This window comes from Mastacembelus armatus, chromosome 17 (assembly GCF_900324485.2).
Source record: "Mastacembelus armatus chromosome 17, fMasArm1.2, whole genome shotgun sequence".
Classification (NCBI taxonomy): Eukaryota; Metazoa; Chordata; class Actinopteri; order Synbranchiformes; family Mastacembelidae; genus Mastacembelus; species Mastacembelus armatus.
The window spans coordinates 4308394-4326397 of record NC_046649.1 but is presented as its reverse complement, the minus strand read 5'-3'; the positions used below and the strand labels follow the sequence as shown (position 1 = coordinate 4326397).

At 41.5% G+C, this 18004-nt stretch overlaps 1 protein-coding gene across 1 annotated transcript; it reads left to right on the top strand.

Moving 5' to 3' along the window:
• Positions 1-20: 20 nt before the first annotated feature.
• LOC113134906 (protein PELPK1-like) lies at positions 21-1777 on the top strand. Its single transcript, XM_026314493.2, has 3 exons — positions 21-149; positions 258-376; positions 579-1777. The coding sequence occupies exons 1-3, from the start codon at positions 65-67 to the stop codon at positions 1647-1649; spliced, it is 1275 nt and encodes a 424-aa protein (XP_026170278.1). The 5' UTR covers positions 21-64; the 3' UTR covers positions 1650-1777.
• The last annotated feature ends 16227 nt before the right edge of the window (positions 1778-18004 follow it).

Here is an 18004-nt window from a genome sequence, read left to right as displayed (position 1 = left end):
ATATTCCCTGCCAGGCTGGTCAAAAGGGCAAACATATGATAGCAGTTCCACACAATGGAAGCGCATGGCACCTTCCCTGCAGTGTGTTGGAGACCGGATGAGGTTTAAAGTATTGGGACCAGGTGCTTCAGTATTTGCACTGGACCAAGGTAGCGTGACACAGCTTATTAGCTGTACCGTTGCTGTGTATTTTATACATTGTAGATATTTGGACCAGTGTTTGCAGTCACTTTCAGACTCCCCTCTCCCACACACAGGAAGTGCACCTCCAATGCCTCTGTCCCAGGTCCCTTCCACCTGTGGCTACCACGTGCAGAGGAACTCCCTTGGACTTACTATGTTGGTTCCTTATCATGGCTGTAATGTGGTTCAAGAGGTAACTTTTCTTTTTCCATGAAATAAAAACAGAAGATGCTTGAACTGGAGAAAAAATGGTTGTTTTGATGAGAATTTGGCTGTTTTGATTTATTTCAACAACCTGTACATTAATCAATGAAGTTATTGTTGCATGAAACTAAGTTTCTTTAACATAATCTTGAGTCATGAATTTATATATGTATTGTTTTTTTTCCTTCAAGAATGGAAGTTATGTGCTGCCGATGCGTTGGCAGGGAATCCCAGTGTCCCTCTGGTGCCCCAAATCTACATCTGTACCTCAGACTGCTTCACACCCTCAGATGATGCCAGTGCTACCCAGTGGCGAGACTCCAGTTGGTTCATACCCTGGCTTTCCCCCGAATGATTTCTTTCCACCGTATCTTCCTTTACCTTGGTACCCTTCAGCTGTACCACTACCTACAACAGATTCAACCAGCACATTTCCCCAAGATCCCTTTTTTCCTTCATATCCCTTTCCTTTGCCATTTCCAGGCAAACCTGAAACACCTGGATTTCCACATCCCCTTCTTCCTTTCTATCCCTACTTTCCTTGGCCTCTTCCAGGCAAAACAGGTCCACAAAGTACTGGCACAACCCCAGACAAACCCCAAGGGCCTGGATTTCCCCAAGATCCATCTTTGCCTTTCTATCCCTACTTTCCTCTTCCAGGCAAACCTGAAACGCCTGGATTTCCACATCCCCTTCTTCCTTTCTATCCCTACTTTCCTTGGCCTCTTCCAGGCAAAACAGGTCCACAAAGTAATGGCACAACCCCAGACAAACCCCAAGGGCCTGGATTTCCCCAGGATCCCTTTTTGCCTTTCTATCCCTACTTTCCTCTTCCAGGCAAACCTGAAATGCCTGGATTTCCCCAAGATCCATCTTTGCCTTTCTATCCCTACTTTCCTCTTCCAGGCAAACCGGAAACGCCTGGATTTCCACAAGATCCATCTTTGCCTCTACCTTTTTATCCCTACTTTCCTTCCCCTCTTCCAGGCAAAACAGATGTGCCTACCCCCACCTCAAAACCAAAGCTACCTTGGGATTTCCCTCCACCTTTTTATCCTCCCTTTCCTTGGCCTGGCCAGGATGTTCCTCCAGGATTTCTTCCATCAATGGCCCAAAACACAGCCACTCAAATGACCATGACTCCTGAGTCACAGTTGTTGGCACAGTTCTTTCTTTTTGGTTCACAGTATCCTCATTTTGACCTTTGTGATCCAAAATGGCCAGTCCTAATCAGGAAACACTGCAGCCAACAAAAACCATGATATTGCAGAGAAAGCATTTCCTGTACTGACTCCAGCAGTGTTGCCTACACTTTTGGTGAAATGTCTGTCCAAATTGTGCTACACTTTTGTATGTTGAAGCTTACTGAAAAATAAATGATTTGATACAATGCTGTTTTTTTTCTGGGGTATTTGTGGTTCATATGGGCAGGTAAATGGCTGTCAGGCTTATCACATCAGTTGGAGCTGTGTGCTTGTGTATTAAGTATTGAATTAATTTGTTATATTGAAAGGGTCTCTTTCTGACAATGAGGAGCGTTATTAGAAATGAAGAATTGCACTGTAGCTGTATTGACTGAATATCTGCAATACCCCCCTTTGACCATCAGTGCTCTCCAGTGCTTTCAATACTTTATGACCTGCTGTGCTCAGCTATACATTACTGGACATGCAAGTGGAGGCTCCTCTGGTGACCTGGATAATCAACTACCTCACAGGTCAACCACAGTATGTGAGCCTGCAGAACACTGTTTCAGACATCATAGTGAACAGCACAGGGGCCCCTTAGAGGACAGTCCTGTCTCCCTTTCTGTTCACACACTACACATCTGATGTCAGACACTGCTCACAGTCCTGCCATCTTCAGAAGTTCTGACTCTGCCATTGTAGGCTCTATTAGGAGAGGTTGGGAGGCTGAGTATAGGAGTGTATTGGACAGCTTTGCGGAGTGGTGTGGACTAAATCACCTGCAACTCAAAGACCAAAAAGCTCGTGGATTTTAGAAAGCAGAGGGTTCCCCTGGACCAATCGGCATCATGGGTGCTGAAGTGGATATTGTGGACAGCTCTAAGTATCTGGGTGTTCATATAGATAGACAAGCTGGACTGGACCAAAAACATTGATGCACTGTATAAGAAAGGTCTGAGTCACCTGTACTCCCCTCAGGAGACTCAGGTCCTTTAATGTCTACAGAATCATGCTACAGGTGTTCTACCACTCGCTGGTAGCCAGCATCGTTTTCTACGCGGTAGTGTGCTGTGGTAGCAGGGTGATGACGGCCGATGCCAACAGACTCAATAAGCTTATTATGAAAGCAGGCTCTTGCTCTTTCATGGGCGTGGAGCTGGAGTCTATGGCTGAGGTGTCGAAGAAGAGAATGCTGAGGAAACTTTTGGTATCCTTGACAACGCATCACCCCCTGCATGCAACACTGGAGTCCTACCGGAGAACATTCAGCGATAGACTGAGACCACCCAAGACAACCAGAGAACCCCATAGGAGGTCATTCTTACCAGGGGCCATCAAACTCTATACATCTTCCCGTTTTGAGCTTAATGAAGTTCTATCTTATCTCATCTGTTTTCTGTGTTCTATGATCACCTGCTGTTCAGTCAAGGAACAGATACCAGAGTGAACATATAAATCAAATAAATCAGAAGTTAACACAAGAGGAGTTATTCATAAAAACCTAATAAAAATTAATCTTATTGAACAGAAAAACAGAACAGTCAGATGTGGATTATTAAATATCAGGTCTCTTTTGTCTAAATCTCTGTTAGTAAATGATTTGATAACTGATCACCAAATTGACTTACTCTGTCTTGCTGAAACCTGGCTACAGCAGGATGAATATGTCAGTCTGAATGAATCAACCCCCCTCAGTCATAAAATTATCATGTTCCTCGAAGCACAGGTGGAGGTGGAGGAGTAGCTGCAATCTTCCACTCAAACTTATTATTAAACTTTCATCCTCAGAACAATTTGAACTCATTTGACGGCCTCACTCTTAGTCTCTCGCATCCAAACTGGAAAACACAAAAACCAGTTCTACTTGTCACTGTGTACCGTCCACCTGTCCCTTACTCAGAGTTATTAACTGAATTTCCAGACTTCCTGTCTGATTTAGTGCTTAGATCAGATAAAGTCATTATAGTGGGAGATTTTAACATTCATGTAGATGTTGAAAATAACGGCCTCAGCACTGCATTTAATTCAATATTAGATTTAGTTGGTTTCACTCAAAATGTTAATAAACCCACCCACTGTTTCAATCACACCCTTGATCTTGTTCTGACCTATGGCATCGAAGTTGAACATTTAATAGTTTCTCCCCATAATCCTATTTTGTCAGATCATTCTTTAAGAACTTTTGAATTTAAGTTGATGGATCATGCAGCATTTGGAAGAAAATTCCACTACAGCAGATGTTTATCCGACAATGCTGTTAATAAATTTAAGAAAATGATTCCATCTTTATTTACATCTATGCCAAGTATAAACATAGTGGAGGGCAGCTGCTTCAATCCCACTCCCTACCAAATTGATCATGTTGTTGACAGTGCTGTAGCCTCACTGTGTGAAACGCTTGATACTGTGGCCCCTCTGAAAAAGAAGTTAGTTAATCAGAGGAGATTAGCCCCATGGTACAGTTTACATATCTCTACCTTAAAGCAGGCATCATGAAGGCTGGAAAGGAAGTGGCGTTCTACAAATTTAGAGGAATTTTTTCTAGCCTGGAAAAACAGTTTATTAACATATAAAAAAGCTCTCCATAAAGCCAGAACTGCACACTTCTTCTTCTCCTTTCGGCTGCTCCCTTCAGGGGTCGCCACAGCCAATCATCCACCTCCATTTAACCCTATCCTCTGTATCCTCCTCACCCACACCAACTATCCTCATGTCCTCCTTCACTACATCCAAGAACCTCCTCTTTGGTCTTCCTCTAGGCCTCCTTCCTGGCAGCTCTAACCTCAGCATCCTTTTACCAATGTATTCACTGTCCCTCCTCTGAACATGTCCAAACCATCTCAATCTAGCTTCCCTGGCTTTTTCTCCAAAACATCTAACATGAGCTGTCCCTCTGATGTCCTCATTCCTGATCCTATCCATCCTCGTCACTCCCAGAAAGAACCTCAACATCTTCAGCTCTGCTACCTCCAGCTCTGCCTCCTGTCTTTTTCTCAGTGCCACTGTCTCTAAACCGGACAACATTGCTGGTCTCACCACTGTCTTGTACACCTTTCCTTTCAATCTTGCTGACACACATCACACCTGACACTTTCCTCCACCCGTTCCAACCTGCTTGCACACGTCTCTTCACTTCTTTTCTACACTCTCCGTTGCTCTGGACTGTTGACTCTAGGTACTTAAAATCCTCCACCTTCTTCACCTCTACTCCCTGTAACCTCACCGTTCTACTTGAGTCCCTCTCATTTACACACATGTACACACTCTGTTTTACTGCAGCTCACCTTCATTCCTCTCCTTTCCTGAGCAAACCTCCACCTCTCTAGATTTTCCTCCACCTGCTCTCTGCTCTCACTACAGATGACAATGTCATCTGCAAACATCATGGTCCACGGAGATTCCTGTCTAACCTCATCTGTCAGCCTGTCCATCACCACAGCAAACAAGAAGGGGCTCAAAGCCAATCCTTGGTGCAGCCCCACCTCCACCTTGAACTCCTCTGTCACCCCTACAGTACATCTCACCACTGTCTTACAGCTCTCAACTGCCTTTCCATTCTTCATCCTCTTCAACGCATTCCTCACTTCATCCCTACTGATCTTTGCTACTTCCTGCTCCACAACAATCACCTCTTCTACTCTGTGCTCTCTAACATTTTCCTCATTTCCAACATTTTCCTCATTCATCAACTCTTCAAAATATTCCTTCCATCTTTCCATCACACTTGTGGCACTTGTCAGCACATTTCCATCCCTGTCCTTGATCACCCTAACCTGCTGCACATCCTTCCCATCTCTGGCTCTATGCCTCGCCAACCTGTACAAATCCACCTCTCCCTCCTTAGAGTCCAACCTGTCATACAAATCCTCATATGCCCTTTGTTTGCCCTTTGCCACCTCTACCTTCACCTTACGCTGCATCTCCCTGTAGTCCTGTCTGTTCTCTTCTGTCCTCTCAGTGTCCCACTTCTTCTTAGCTAACCTTTTCCTCTTAACACACTCCAGAACTTCCTCATTCCACCACCAAGTCTCCTTATCTGCTTTCCTCTTTCCAGATGACACACCAAGTACCCTCCTACCTGTCTCCCTGATCACTTTAGCTGTAGCTGTCCAGTCATCTGGAAGAACCTCCTAACCTCCCAGAGCCTGTTTCAGCTCCTCCCTGAAAGCCACACAACACTCTTCCTTTTTTAACTTCCACCACTTGGTCCTCTGCTCTGTCCTTGCCCTCTTCATCTTCCTCACCACCAGAGTCATCCTACACACCACCATCCTATGCTGTCTGGCTACACTCTCCCCAGCCACTACTTTGCAGTCACTGATCTCTTTCAGGTTGGAACGTCTGCACAAGATGTAATCAACTTGTGTGCTCCTGCCTCCACTCTTATATGTCACCCTATGCTCCTCCCTTTTCTGGAACAATGTGTTCACTACAGCCATTTCCATCCTTTTTGAGAAGTCTACCACCATCTGTCCTTCTGCATTCCTGTCCTGCATACCAAACTTACCCATCACTTCCTCGTCACCTCTGTTTCCCTCACCAACATGTCCGTTGAAGTCTGTCCCAATCACCACTCTCTCACCACTAGGGATACCCTGAATCACCTCATCCATCTCCCTCCAGAATTTCTCCTTCTCTTCTAACTCACATCCTACCTGTGGGGCATAACCACTGACAACATTCAACATCACACCTTCAACTTCCAGCTTCAGACTCATCACCCTATCTGACACTCTCTTCACCTCCAGAACATTCCTAGCTAAATCCCCTTTCAGGATAACTTCTGCTCCATTCCTCTTTCCATCCACACCATGATAAAACAGCTTGAACCCTGCTCCTAATCTATAGGCCTTGCTACCTTTCCACCTGGTCTCCTGAACACACAAGATATGATACATGAACAAACAATCACCAAGCACCTCAATGTTTTCTGCATGTTTTTTCAGCCTGACTGACTTAATATCTGAGATTTAATCTGTTTACAGTCCACCTGCTCCCCCTTCCTTCCCTAAGGAAGTCTGTGTGAGATGATGGAAAGCTCCGGACCACTACTAATGGCCCTTATGGTAAGATGTTGCTGTAATAGTGCATTATATTTGTGCAAAATAAATATTAAATAAATTTTAATTCATTAATTCAAAAATAAACAGTTGAACATTTTCAAGGAAACAGAGAGGTTACATAAAGAGAACAGCGTCAGGATGGAGCAGGTCATTTTGCTCAGGGAGAAGTATAAACAGATTGTAGCTTTGTGTGAAGCCTACGATAACATGGAAACAGAAGAGCAGTTACTCAGTCAGGAGAATGACCAACTGTGGCAGGAAATCCAGCAAATTGGCAAAAAAATTTTGAACCAAAATATTTTTTTAAAGATGATTGACGCACTTAAAGTGTCACATGAGGCCGTTAGCTGTCAAAATACTGCCCTGCAGAGGGAACTAGAGCGTCTTAACAGCGAGTACCAAAATGCGAAACAATTCAGTGACTCGTATAATGAAAGCTTGTCCCGCATGGAAGGTTTGAAAAAAGAAAATGATCATTTGCCGAACAAATCCAGGATATTAGCAGGCAGCTCCAGAGCACAGCGTTTTTAAAAGACAAGTATAAAGAACTGGAGGCTGAGGAAAAATCCGCCATGGCCCAAAACAGAGTCCTAGCTAAAACCTACTCTGAGAAACTTAAGAAGCTCGCAAAGGAAGAGGCCTGGACACATAAATATGACAAGCTGAAGGAGCAAATAGATGCAATGAAGCAAGGGAATGGTAAAATTGTGGAAGATATTCAGGGTTGTAATGCAAACCTTGAAGATCTGAATAATCTTAAGGTGCAACATAAATTATTGAAAACAGAGAAAAAGAAGCTTGTCAACCAACAGAACACGCTGCACAGAAATCTCTGTGAGCTGGAGAAACAGCTTTCAAAGCAGCGTGCTCAGATGGAGAAGAACGAAGTGCTCAAACAAGAGACAAAAAATCTGACCAAAGATAACTGTGCACTGTGGGACAAAATTGAGACACTTTCCAAAAGTCTCCAAGATGAAAACATTCTGGGCATCACATTTTATTCCCTGATGGTGGGGAAAAATGCCATGAAACAGCAGAATAAGGCACTGCACAAAGAAGTCCAGAAACTTACCAAAAAGCTGGACAAGGAGAAAGGTTTGGAGGAACGGTGTGTGGCAGTGAAGACAGAAAAAGAAGAAATCAGCAGGCAAATCCATGCTTTAGAAACAGACATCCAGAACAGCTTTAGAAGATGAAATGTGATGTGCTGGTATCACATTTCACCTAACCCTCCTGTTATGTTCATTTCTCAGGAACAGCAATGATGTTCCTGGGTCAGTTTGACTCGGGGCATGTTTAATTATCCAAAAGTGTCAGAAACCAAAAAATTCCAATAATTGTTTATTATTTACATTGTTTATATCTCATTATTAACTCCATCATTAACCATTTCAATCAATATTTAATACAATGGTGTCCTTTACCTCTCACAGATCATGGTTCAATGTGGATAATTCACTCGCTTTTCATAAAAAATGCATGTTAAAACTTTTTTTAATGTACATTGGAAAGACCTACATATAAAATATAGTAGTTTTACATGACAATGATTTTTAAAAAAATTTATTTTACATTTTGATAGTTTTCTTTTTATGGAGTGATGTTGATAAATTAAAATGAGACACCTCTTCTGTTCAGGGTCAAATTGACCCGTGACAAATGAGTCATGAGGATTTGTATTGAAAGTAATCTTTATTTAAGCATCGTTTTTGAACCAGAAATGAACAAAATAACAAAACAACAAAATAAGACTAGCAATATAAACACATATGTATGTGTCTGAGAGTCTCCACAGCACACAAGTGACATGTCATCATGTCGTGATAGTAAACACTATGCAATGTTTAGAACCAGAAAATGAATAGGTGGAAATGAACAAGGTGCATGTGTGCATCTATACAGCACGTGAGGGACATCTTCAGACAGATCCTCCTCTTTTTCACTGTCATGATCAAGGATGAGTTTCAGAGCCTCCAGGTCTGTCATCTGTTTACTTCTGCTTTTCATTTTGTAAAGCTCTGACAGAGAGTATCTCATATGTAGCTGCAGAGTGTGATGTTGGTAGGACTCCCTTACAGAGAATCTTTACATGTTTTGCCCCTCCCCCACTGAGTGTCCACTCAATGTGGGTGTTTGCCCATGGGAACAGAAAAGGTTCCCATCAAAAGTCATAACGACACCTGCATTCTTGCACTTTACAGATGAGCTCAAGAGAATAGGGAAAGTGTGTGTATGTGTGTGTGTGTGTGTGTGTGTGTGTGTGTGTGTGTGTGTGTGTGTGTGCGTGCGTGCGTGTGTGCGTACGCACGCGTGAGACTGGGATGAAATATGTCTCACAGTTGCAAAGAAACAAATAGTATTTGACACTTCTGACCCCTTTTAGCCTCCACTTTCACTGCCGGGTCAAATTGACCCGAACAGTATCTTTGTAATATAAACATGCAGGGCGAGGTTGCAAATATGTGAAATTAATCATTTTTATTTTATATGTTGATTACTCTTATTAAGCCAAGCAGAAGAAGTTTCATACTGAAAAAATACTTTTAATTTTTTTTTTTAGATTTTTTAACTTTAAAATGGGTCAATTTGATCTACAACATAACAGGAGGGTTAAGCGTGAGTGTTGTCCTGCCTTCACTTTTGAGGGGTCACTTTAGAGTCATGTTCTCCTCTTGTCTTTGTGGGTTTTCTCTGGGTGGTCCAGTTTCCTCTTGCAGTCTAAAAACATGTGTACACATTTATGTATTTTAATAAATCAATTAAATTTACCTGAATTGAGTGGACTCATATGAGAAATGTAGGCCTGTTATGATTGGCATGGTTTATCTATTTATTATATTTTATAGTGAAATTTCAATTTAAGTAAATATAAGAGCTGCTGGACAATCTGAATTTCCCCAATGGGGGATGAATAAAGTATCTATCTATCTATCTATCTATCTATCTATCTATCTATCTATCTATCTATCTATCTATCTGTCTGTCTGTCTATCTATATTTACACATACAGATTTATTCTATTGTGATTATTACAGTAACAATATATCATATTGGTGCAGTGTTATATATAATAATATAGAACAGTGTTATATATAATTATATATAACACTGTTCTGTAATGTCAGGCAACTTCATTTCACCGGTTCTACAAATCTCATTATACTAACTGCTAATTTTCGAGAAAAAAAGAAAAGACATTTAACCATATAGGTAATAACAATCAATGTTTCCTGGCACACACAATCACTAGTTTACACAATTCTTTATATTTCTTTACACTTACACCGATTTCAGTGGCAAATTTGGAAACAGCTGTCACTTTTCAGTGTAGAACAGAGAAACTCTAAAATTGTACAAAGTACTGGTAAATATTAAACCAGTGCCTCCAAACATTTTGGCTTGTGATTCTTGATAAAAACTAGCATGTTAGTGATTTAGAGAAGAGTGAACGTGCAGAATTTAATTTTTCTTTTCTTTCCTATTAATCATCTCACAGCCTCAGAGAATCAAAAGGCCTTTATGCAAATTGATTACTTGGACTTTTTATACAAGAAGTCAATTTCGCAGATAAAACTTCTGTACTTTTACAGTTGAAAGCAGGGCTTTACATAGAGTATTTTTACAGTGTGGCATCTGTACTTTTACGGAAGTACGGACCTGAACATATAAAAATGACCTATTCACTGGGTCCCACACAAATAGTAATCCAATGGATTTTGCTCACAAACCTAGGGGGCTTTCAGAAAGGCTTAGGTGGAAAGCAAGCAAGTTTCGTCAGTTTTTGTTGTACACAGGGCCAGTGTTTCACTTCAATGAATTGTCAGCTTCTGTTTATAACAACTTCACGTTATTGTCTGTTGCCATTTTTATTCTTGCCAGTCCTTCATTGTCCGCAGCTCTTAATGATTTTGCAGGCAAATTACTTGTCTCATTTGTAACACACTTCAGTAACTTGTACGGCCCCGAATTTGTTACATACAATCTTCATGGTCTTATCCACTTTTCTGACGATGTCAGACTTCATGGACATCTGGACCTGATATCTGGATTTCCATTTGAAGATTATTTGGGTAAGATGAACAAGATGGTTAAAACTTCACACCATCCACTGGCTCAGGTTCTTTCTGAGATGGATCGTTGTACAGAGATCGAGGCTTTTCAGCGAAAGACAGAGTTGCAAAAGGATCACAGCCATGGACCAGTTCCATCCTTTCTGGTAGACCTAAAGGTAGTTCAGTTTGAGGAACTTGTTGTGAGTGGGACCTGGTGAGGGGGACAGATGTGTAAAGATTGGTGAACATATTGCTTTGATTGAAAACATTCTTCAGTCTCTGGGCAAGATTTACATTGTTTTTAGAGAATATGAATTGATGCAGCCTTTTTTTGAGTATCCTATAAATTCACAGAGGTTGGGTATATATGTGGTTGGCAAACTCTCATCACAACTTAAAGTCATTGAGTTGCATGGACATATAGAGAAACATGTGATGCTACCACATTATGACAACTTTGTTGCAGTGCCAATTCTGCACATGAGCCAATGATGCAATTTGGCCCCATTTCGCTTGATTGAATGTATCTGTCCTATAATATGACCTATTTTATATATAGATAATTGTAGATTCAGTTGTTGAACAGCCAAGTTGTTTGTGTTCTGCAGTTGTACTGTGTTCATGTAACAAATGTTCATTAAAAAACGTTGTAAGAAAAGTTTAAAAAGTTTAACACTATGTCATGTCCTGTCTTTTCAACACTCCGGCAAGAGCACTTAGCACAAAACACCTCAGCTTGTGGTCGTTTTGACGTTTTTGCTGTGATTGTGACATTTTCAACAGTCCTCACCAATTCAGTCGGTACAGTCTGTACAATCCACATCTAAATTACATTCAAAATTACTTCAATCAATTGTGTACCATCTCAATATTTGCATTTGTATTTGTCTTTCAGGCTCTGATAGTGAATCTGTTTATTTGCATTCAGTTATTTATTTATTTTTTTACAGAAATGTATTCAGTGGTTGAATTTCAAACAAACCAAAGAGGTGGAGTTAGTCCCAACGGTTTGGGTGAAGGATGGCCACTGATACTGGCCCTCTTCACTTAAAAGCATGGCTCTTTATCAGGCCATAAGAAATGCAGTGGAACCAGACCATAGCTGGGGCCTTTGGGAGGTCCGCTCCATGTTTACAATGCGTAAGTTTTGCAATTTTGTGCATCACTATTGCTGTGCGTCTCATCCCCACTGCTACAGTAATCTCTCATAGCATTAATGTTAGTCTTCAGTAAAAGTATTAGCAAATATAAATTGCTTCTAGAATTCTATAAAATTTAAATCCAAATTCCATGTTAGAGTTCGTTTGTAATATTATGTCAAACCACTAGCTAATCTTAAGTTTTCTTTTACCAGGAGTGTTTGTTTACCTTGACATGTTTGGACTACTTCCTGCAGTCTCCGTCAGAAGCGTCACGTGATGTTACTGTGACGTGTTTTGTAGGCCCATTATGTAGTTATGTAGATGGAGGGACATATTTTGCCCCCTGCTGTCTGACACCTTCTCCAGGACCGTCCCAGGTGTGGGAGTGTATGCTCCCTTATCCCGGTTCATGGTCCATGACAGCATAAAGAGCCTACAAGACACGTCACAGTAACACTACGTGATGTTTCTGACGAAGACTGCAGGAAGTAGTCCAAACATGTCAAGGTAAACAAGCACTCCTGTCTGACTAAAGGAAACTTTTAGAAAGATTAGTAAATACCAGAAGACAGTATGAACTTTTACGAAAGATTATGTCAAACCATTCTATTCTGATACAGTTGACATAATTACCAATGTGTAGTGCATCTTTATTTTACAGAAAGCTATGAAGAAGGACGGAGAAAGGCCAAGGAAGTGGAAATGACATTAGACCTCCAGTCCGAGGCAGAGGCAGCAGGCCAAAGGCCAATTCGATGTAAAAAGTATGAGTGACCTAACACAAGTTTGCATTTAGGATTTGGATCAAGTGTCCGACTAGAAGAGGATTCTGAGGAGGAGGAGCCCTCACCATCCTCAAAGAGGCTTGCTCCTGCCCCCCCCCCATTCTCCCTCCCTCTGTCCCTGCATCCTCCCAAGCTCTTTCTTATACAGAGCTAACAGGCCCCATCGCATCTCCCAACAACTTTAATATGTTTCACACCTGGCAGCCAGGGACTAAGGTGTAACGTAAGTATTGTTTTTGTCATGATCCGCATTTTGGACTTCCTGTCGGGCTTTTATTTTTGTGCGTCATGACCATATCTAGTTTTGTTTGATTTTGTTCCACTTCACTTTGACCTGATGATTTTGATTTGACTCACCTGTACCTGGTTTCGTTTCCCTTAGTTTATATACCTCAGTTCATTCACGGTTTCTCCGCCAGGTCGTCTCACATTCAAGCTCATTCGTGTGCTTCCCTGTTCTACTCATACTGCCCGACGTGCTTTGTTCTGCCTTGCGTTTTGCTTTGGACTTTTTGATCATTTTTTTTGGACTGCTGTTGTTTCCCAGGCGAGACTAAGTAGCTCTTTTCTTTGTATTTTCTGTTTTGAACTCTTTTCTTTGCCTGGAGGTTTTTGGTGTTAGCTTCATTCCTCTTGATCCCCTCACCATATCGTGTGTCCATGTTCCTGTTCTCTGTGGTCTGGTGAGTCTCCCCATGTGTGTGTGACCCAGACCCTCCTGCTTTGTTCCCTGTGTCCATGTTCCTGTTTCTCTGTGGTCTGGTGAGTCTCCCCATATGTGTGTGACCCAGTCCCTCCTGCTTTGTTCCCTGTGTCCATATTCTCGTCCTCTGTGCTCATGTTCATGCCTTGTTTCCCTTAGACCTGTGTGACCCCAGTGTGTGTGCGTCCCAGGTCCCATGTCTTGTTCCCTTTAGTTCATGTGGCCTTGTCCTCTGTGCTCATGTCCTCACGTGCCCAGGTTTTCAGCTTTCTTGTTTCTGTTTCTAGTTCTTGTATCCTGTTTCCACAGTTTCCTGTTTCCTTGTTTTTGGTTTCCCTTAGTTATTCATGTTAAATAAAGTTTCTTGTTTCGAACCCTAGAGTACCAGAGTGGGCGCATCATTAGTCCGAATATAATTATAACCTCGATTTGTGACAGTTTTTCTTTCTGTCTAACTGATATACAGTATCTTTTATAAAAGTTTATACTGTTTTATCTCTAATTTTCCTTTTTTATCAGACAGGAGTGTTTCTTTACCTTGACATGTTTCGAATACTTCCTGTAGTCTTTGTCAGAAGTGTCACGTGATGTTACTGTGCTGTGTCTTGTAGGCTCATTATGTTTTACCATACAGATGGGGTATATTTCGCCTACAAAATATGTCACAGTAACATCTTCTGCTTCTTATGCTTCTGATAAAAGCTACAAGAAGTAGTGAACACAAGTCAAGGTAAACTAACACTCCTGTCTGACACAAAAGGAAAATTAGAGTATAGGATTCTTCTTTTGGTTCTTTTGCAAAGTATTCAGAGCCTTTTCACTTGCATAATGGCCTTTACACTGATGAGATGTTTCCATATGCCACTATCTGCCATCAAGCCCAGATGGGTTTTTGGCATGGTTCCTTTGATCTCATCGCTTGGTTTTGGCTCTGCATTATCTGCTGTGTTACAGCTATAGAGTTGTGTGCCTTTCCAAATTTAATTTACCCAATGAAAATAAATAACTAAATTGAAAACAAATTAATTCTTTTTGGACTCATTGTACATACATTTCATGACACATTTTCCTAATTTCTCTTTTGTCAACACTATACTCCTATAGCATCGCCTGGCTACCAGACATTCCGTTGGCCCCCCCAGCAGTCAGAACCTGGTAAGGTCAAGTGATTTGTGCTCAAACATCTCTGTGATATGGTTATCATAACATGACACCACCAGATATACACCTTGGGTGCTATGAAGAGTGTGGCGTTAACGCATATGGAACTGTATTTGTGCACTCCATTTCCACCTGTGCCACCGCTAACGCCACGGGTGTGAAGGTCTAAACAGGTGTGTTGTCTAAAAATCAGGTGGGATTTGGTGCAGGCAAATCATGGCCCTAGTCAAAGCACAAGTTAGAGCAGAGCAGAGCTTTCTAAGCAGGTCATGTCAGCTAAAGGTACAGGGCAGGTACACATGTGCAGACACACTCACACAGGCATAAATTTGGCCTATTAGGTATAAAAATATGGATGAGCTACCATTGTGTACATGGGCCATATTTTTATCATTCAACTTCTGTCCATTCTTGGATTCTGCTTTAAAAGGCTTTATGTGTATATTGTTTGCATTTTTTGTTGTGGTATGTGTGTGTTTTATCTTAACACTATTAAATTCTTGTCAGCAGAACTACAGATGCACTGCAACACAGGAGACATGCAATGTAAGCAATATGTACATTCTGTTGCAATTTTATCATATGCAATTTTGACTGTTTCATTTAACACATTATGAACCTCCTTTTCTGTAGCAATTTTGAAAAAGCTTACTAAAATGGAGATGGTTCTGGATCAACAAAATGCTATTTTAAGGTTCCTCCAGCATCGGGAAACACAGCTGGGTCCTGTGGAGCATTTCAAGGAATTGCCCCTTCAGGACCTTGACTATCTCATGGAATGAAGCAGAGGCTCGGGAACTCCGAGTTTAAAGAGAAACTGGTGAGTACTGATTTGATATTTGCTGAGGGGAGGAAGGGGTGTTCACGCACAGTTCTTTTCTATCCTGATTGGGTGAACTGTCTTGAAACTTAGGCTGCATCTGAACACTTTCAAAAATAGCTGCTTCTTCCTGCTCCTCGTTCCTTAACCTTTGAGAGCTATGTCATGAGATCAACCATAAAAAAAGAGGTTTCTTCAGGAGTAGGAAAAGGGAGCTTCAGGAGTCTCTGCACAATCTGACCACACTAACCTCAGTAGAAACAAAGGGGGATGTTACATTGAGCTACAGCTGTTTAATAAAAACTACAACACATTATGTGTTGTAGCAAGTTACAATCACAATACTGTACACACACAATATGTACAATTGTGGCAGGACAAAGAGTGAAATAGTTTTTATCAGAGTTTATGATTATTTGCTTCTCTTCAGGTTAACTATCTGGGAGTAATTGGGGGGACAGATTTGAAAGACACAACATGGCGGGTCCTAAAAAAATTACTGAATAATGCGCTGGCCAAGAGATTAAATTGGAGGGGCGTGAATGGAAAGACTTCCCTGGCCAGCCTGCACTTGAGGGAGGTCATATTCGGTAAGTAAATTTGTGCATAAAACATAATTCCAATATTAGAAGATATGATTAAATAATGTTTAACAGCACATAAAGGCTATGTATTAATGTATCCATTCCATTTCCCATATCCATCTAGCTGCGGTTCGACAAAACCCATTGGCTGGGGTGGCTGGGGAAGCAGAACTGGAGGCAGTCATGAAACGCTGGCTTCAGCTCGCAGCAGATTGAGAGGGAGGGAGGGAGAAAGAGAAGGCTCCTTGCCAAAGAAAACATGGCATAGGCAGGTGCTCTTCAACAGAAAAAGGGGAAAACAGCACAGCACCTACACTCAATCTAGTGACTCGTGTCAAATACGTTAGCTGTAAAGTTGTAAAAATAAGTTATTTTAGTTAAATCTAATTACTGTGTATTATATTTCTTTATACTATGGTCTTCGAGAAGTCTTGTGGCAACAGGAATTGATTAAATTTGTATATTACACATGTAGTTTGGCAAAAGTTAAACCACTATTTGTCCACTGCTTGCAAGCACAGTAATGACAGCTTCCAGAAGACAGAGCTGTCCAACAGCTGTAGGTTAAGGCCGTCCTATTAGCTTATACACTAATTATACATGCTTATTCCTACATTAGTTAAATAAAACAGATAAACGCAATACACTAGCTAATGTTTTCTAACCAGACTTTGGCATTACACATATGCAATATTTAATAGCGAATGCTAATTCCTTCATATTCCATCTTATCTTAAAAAGTATTGTGGTGTTGATAGCATCATTCTTTGAACGTAGGCTACTTTTCACAAACACAAAAGGGGTCTATAGCTTTTGTGGTTTGATCAAATTAGAGGTATCTACATCAAATATATGCCTATCGTTATTATTCAGAAAATAGACTTTAAAACAGCACTGCTTGTGTATAAGTCTCGTCATGGCTCAGCACCACATTACATCTCTGACATGTTGATGCCATATGAACCATCTTCAACTCTGAGAACATCAGGGACAGGCCTTCTGCTCGTGTCCAGTCAGGACTAAACAGGCAGAAGCAGTGTTTCAGTTTCATGCAGCTAAAACCTGGAATAATCTTCCTGACAGGCCTCATCTCTGGCAATGTTTAAGTCCAAGCTAAAAACTTTTCTTTTTAGCTCAGCATATGACATGATTTTAAATAGTTGATAATTTGTGTATATTTTATATTTTTATGTATATTTTGTATTAGTATTTGTTTGGTTTATTTGTTGCATATAAGATTTGTGTCGTACTGTAAGTACTTTAGTAGAATTACTTTAAAACCTAAATATAATTGTGTTTCTTTTATTTGGATGTTTGACACTTTCTGTGCCACCTCTTGCTCAGGAATGAAGTAGCCAATCAGTCAACATTAGAGACTTTTTACAGTTCTTGGACCAGTACTGGCCCGGGGACCCAGCCGATTCTCAGCCAACACTCAGTTTATAGTGTGTGGGCCATTACTGGGCCAGTAGGAAGGGTAAGAGTCATCTTACAGTGTGTGGGCCAGTACTGGGCCAGTAGGATCGGTGAGAGTCATCTTACAGTGTGTGGGCCAGTGCTGGGCCAGTAGGATCGGTGAGAGTCATCTTACAGTGTGTGGGCCAGTACTGGGCCAGAAGGATCGGTGAGAGTCATCTTACAGTGTCTGGGCCAGTACTGGGCCAGTAGGATCGGTGTGAGTCATCTTACAGTGTGTGGGCCAGTACTGGGCCAGTAGGATCGGTGAGAGTCATCTTACAGTGTGTGGGCCAGTACTGGGCCAGTAGGATCGGTGAGAGTCATCTTACAGTGTCTGGGCCAGTACTGGGCCAGTAGGATCGGTGTGAGTCATCTTACAGTGTGTGGGCCAGTACTGGGCCAGTAGGATCGGTGTGAGTCATCTTACAGTGTGTGGGCCAGTACTGGGCCAGTAGGATCGGTGTGAGTCATCTTACAGTGTGTGGGCCAGTACTGGGCCAGTAGGATCGGTGTGAGTCATCTTACAGTGTGTGGGCCAGTACTGGGCCAGTAGGATCGGTGTGAAAAACACACCATAATGCAAAAAGATACAAAATAATATATTTTTAATGCCCATTTGCAAAAAGGTGCTTCAATGCCAATGCTTTTTTCAATGCCAAAGT

Coding starts and splice junctions, on each gene's coding strand:
- LOC113134906 (XM_026314493.2), top strand. CDS start 65: ATGGCACCTTCCCTGCAGTGTGTTGGAGACCGGATGAGGTTTAAAGTA. Junction 150..257: donor AGTATTTGCACTGGACCAAG/GTAGCGTGACAC, acceptor TCCCACACACAG/GAAGTGCACCTCCAATGCCT. Junction 377..578: donor GCTGTAATGTGGTTCAAGAG/GTAACTTTTCTT, acceptor TTTTCCTTCAAG/AATGGAAGTTATGTGCTGCC.